This window comes from Ailuropoda melanoleuca, chromosome 11 (assembly GCF_002007445.2).
Source record: "Ailuropoda melanoleuca isolate Jingjing chromosome 11, ASM200744v2, whole genome shotgun sequence".
Taxonomy (NCBI): domain Eukaryota; kingdom Metazoa; phylum Chordata; class Mammalia; order Carnivora; family Ursidae; genus Ailuropoda; species Ailuropoda melanoleuca.
In genome coordinates, this window is record NC_048228.1 from 105,594,923 (window position 1) to 105,598,798 (window position 3,876).

Sequence of the window (3,876 nt, forward strand, 5' to 3'; positions counted from 1 at the left end):
CAATGAATCAGGCAGCAGGGAGACACACTGCACTTAACATTCTCTGCTGCTTGGCCACGGGCCAGGCCAACCCTCTCATCTGATTTACTTAAAAGCCCAGGTGGGGCCCTTTTGCCGTAGTGAGGGGTGGGGGATGTGCATTACCTCGCTTGGGTTCGGGGCTTCCGCGCTGCAGAGCCTGGCCAGACGATCCCATAGAAGGCCACCATTGTCGCTCGCTGACAGCCTGTCTGACATTGTTTTCTGCCGCGGCAGCCTGGGCTGGCCCATCTGGCTGCTCTCCAGCGGCGTCAGGTCCTTCACGGTGGCGTTCTGGTGCGGGGGTCGGCCAGGCACCGGCTTCCCGCAGGCCGAATTCCTGCCCGACCCCACTCAGCCTCCCAGGCAGGTACAGCCTTCACGCCCAGGGGCGTCTGACCGGACTGCACCCTGGCCACACTGGGCCCGCTGAGGGGGTGGCCCTGTCCAAGGGCTGGGGTCTGTGGTTGAGGCGAAGAAAATGCCAGAGTCCTCCGTCCACCACCACAAAAGTGCCCCCAGGGGATTACAGCACAAAGCAATGACCCAGCTTGAGGTGACCCGAAGTGTCAGCCCCAGGCGGGAACTTGTCGCTGGGTTAATAAGTGGTTTCTGGCTTCGAAACATCATTTATCATGGAATCACCACGTTAGGCTGCGAAGATCGCCTCGGCTTCCAGTCATGGGCTCCCCCAGCCGCCTCTCCACTGAGGCCACGAATATGAGCCGAAATGGGGGGTGGGGAGCACTCCCGTGACAGGACGAAGGGCACCCGAACCTGGAGACCGGGGGCAGTCTCGGGGGCATCCGACCGGCTTAGCAGGGCAGGGCGGCTGGCTGGGCGCTGACTTCACTGGTTAGATACTCTCTTCATCACATCCCCGATGCTCAAAGCTGATGGCGTTGTCCCAGAATAAAGGTGGGAAAGGTGCCAGAGGAAGAGGTCACACACCGATGTTAGGGATCCCTCTGCAGGACACCGCACCGCTGGCGGTCCCGGGTGTGGCGGTGGCGGTTGACCAAGCAGTGATGACAACAGTGTTTTCCCACACTGGGGTTCCTTGAGCGCTGGTGTGGGGGCCACAGGGCTGCCCGGAGGCCCTGGAGGACAGAGATGGACCGCATCTTCTTTGTTTCTGCTTCCCAGGGCCTCCCCAAGGACCCTCGCAGGGCCGTTCCCCCTTAACGCTAATTGAACAAATGGATGGGTGGGTCTATTGACAAATCCGTCCAAGGACAGGTGCATGGCTGCAATGACCCATCTCACAGCCCCTTGGGCGAACCAAGATGGTAGCAGCTCCGTGTGTTGACGCTTGCTTGATCGCCTGGTTTTCTTACAAATCAATGGCTCCCCCCAGTTTCCCTCAAAATAAATCCATTTGTCTCTGTCACTGCGGTGTGGTTAGGAGTACAAGATGGCAACATTGCGGAAAGCTAGGTCAAGGGTATGTAGGAACTGTCTGTACTTTTCAATGTAAAAGTTAAACAACATTAAAATAAAGTCTTCATGCTTTGACTGCTACCCCGGGAGTCCTAAGTGTCTTGTCCTAGTACTTCCCTGTCCCTCAGTGACCAGAGCTTCCAGGAGGGAACAGCCCTGGGAAGGTAACCCTGGCCTTTCCCTCAAACCGCTCACCAGTCCCTTTCTAAAGACAGAGATGATGTCTCTGATTGAGCCTGGGGACAGGATCTGAGTATATGTGGTCCAAGCTAACCTTGATTCTCTCGTTGGGTAGCCTGCCCTCGGGATGGATGCATTTTCCTTCTACCCCTGAGTCCTACACCTGCATCAGGGCATGAGTCCTGTTCTCGGGGAAAGGGAGAGGTGCTGGATGGGACGAGGCAGTCACTCCCTGCACCTGGCTTGGCAAGGGGTTGCTTCCCACACTTCTCCTTCGATGATACACCCAAAGTTCAATTTCATGCCTCAGAGCCTTGCACGTGCCATTCCCTTTGACTGTAACACACTTCCTTACCTCATCCATGTGTTGAACACCTCAATGGGCCTAGGGCCTCTTTCAGCCCTTCCCTCCAGAATGACCTCCATTCTCCGAAGCCAGGCAGAAAGGGCCCTTCCCTTCGTCTCACGACTTAGGTCACACTTGACAATGTGCTGCATGGAGCTTTGTTTGTCCATGTGCCCCATTGTCCTGGGAGCTCCCGGGGTGGGGACCAAAGCTGGCTCGCCCCCCTCACCCTCACATTATATTTCCTGGCATTTGTTGGATGTCAACACGTGTCCGTTGAATGACTGGGCTTATTAGAAAGCTGGTTANTTGGGGGGCGCCTGGGTGGCACAGCGGTTAAGCGTCTGCCTTCGGCTCAGGGCGTGATCCCGGCGTTACGGGATCGAGCCCCACGTCAGGCTCCTCTGTTGGGAGCCTGCTTCTTCCTCTCCCACTCCCCCTGCTTGTGTTCCCTCTCTCACTGGCTGTCTCTGTCTCTGTCAAATAAATAAATAAAATCTTTAAAAAAAAAAAAAAAAAAAGAAAGTTCTAGTTGGTTTCAATGTTTTAAAATGTCAAATATGTAATTACTTAAATCAAGTGTTTCTGTTAATAGATGAAAATCTTTTAAAACACCGGGAGAGGCCCTGAGGGCAGGAATGTAACTAAACTGTTCTCTGCACCTGGCAATGTTAGGAGCTATCGGACCATTCTGGGGCTTCCCACCCTGGCGCTGTCAACATCCGGGCTGGGCAATCTCTGTTGTAGGACGCAGTCTTGTGCAGCGTGGGCGGTGTAACCGCAGCCTGGCCTCTGCCCACTAGAAGCCAGGAGCACTTCCCCGTTGGGACGACAAAAAATGTCTCTGGACATTGCCAAATTTTACCTGCTTGGGAAAAATCATGCCCAGTGGAGAACCAAAGGACCTGTCATTCAGTAGGTTTTGGGACAGTAAATATTCTCTTTGATGCCTTGACATTAGCCAAAGCCGAAGCCCTCAGAATGTGCGAGCGGAGTCCAGTATTTTTCCCAAGCCCTGACAACCAACACAGACCACCCCCACCCCCGAGCCAAAGGCAAAACCACTTGCCTCTGAATGAGGCCTTCGATTGCTACCAATTGCTTAAAGCAGTGTCTCAAGGTTCTGCCTCAAATATTTATGGAGTCTACGAAATGGCCCCAGAGCGTGAGTGGTTCTATTAAATTTATAACTCCAGCGGTGATTTATTGACCTGGGAATTGCTGCAAATGCTTTGTCGAAGCTCTTTGTGGAAAGCCAGGATCCTCACGGGACTCAGGACCTCAGAGGGGGGCTGGAGGCCATCAGCTGGGAGGATGGGACAGGATGGTCCACCTTCTCGCAGGCACTGCGCGGGGAGCGCTGGCTCCGTGGCGGCTGCAGCCGGACATGCTCCAGGAGCGGGCGTCTGCCCTGAGGGCAGGGCAAGCTGGAGGCAAGAGCAGAATAAAATGGTCTCTGCTTCTACATGTTCGTAAAAGCCCCCGACCCCACCTTTATCCAGGGAAGAGACGGCAATCACAAGGGGCATTTACTGAGCATTTTCCGTGCCTCCCACCAGCGCTCCTCCTGCATCGCTCACTTCCTTCTATGCCAGGTCAACGAGGCACACATGCCATCATGGTGACATGGGCAAGAGCCGGGGCTGGGGGGTAGCTCCCACCACATCACCCAGCAGGTGTCTGCCAAGACAATCGTAGATGGCTGTCCCCATACAGCAGGTTGCTTGTTCGCAGGGTCGAGAGATGGTGACCATCACATCAGAAGGAAATCAGCGTCAACGGGATGCCGACCTCATGCCCAGCACTGCCCACAGCCCTTCTCAACAAGCTGGTTCACCTGTCTCCACAGAATCCTCCCACCCAGCGGTTATCAGGCCCGCACGACGGATAAG

General features: G+C 55.2%; 1 protein-coding gene across 1 annotated transcript in view; it reads right to left on the reverse strand.

The window, feature by feature from the left end:
* Nucleotides 1-2,510: 2,510 nt before the first annotated feature.
* The window catches only part of C11H4orf50 (chromosome 11 C4orf50 homolog), a 55,015-nt gene continuing 53,649 nt past the window's right edge, over nucleotides 2,511-3,876 (reverse strand). The window contains 1 exon segment of the mRNA XM_034672146.1: nucleotides 2,511-3,411. Within this exon segment, the coding sequence (XP_034528037.1) occupies nucleotides 3,169-3,411 (243 nt within the window). The 3' untranslated portion in view covers nucleotides 2,511-3,168.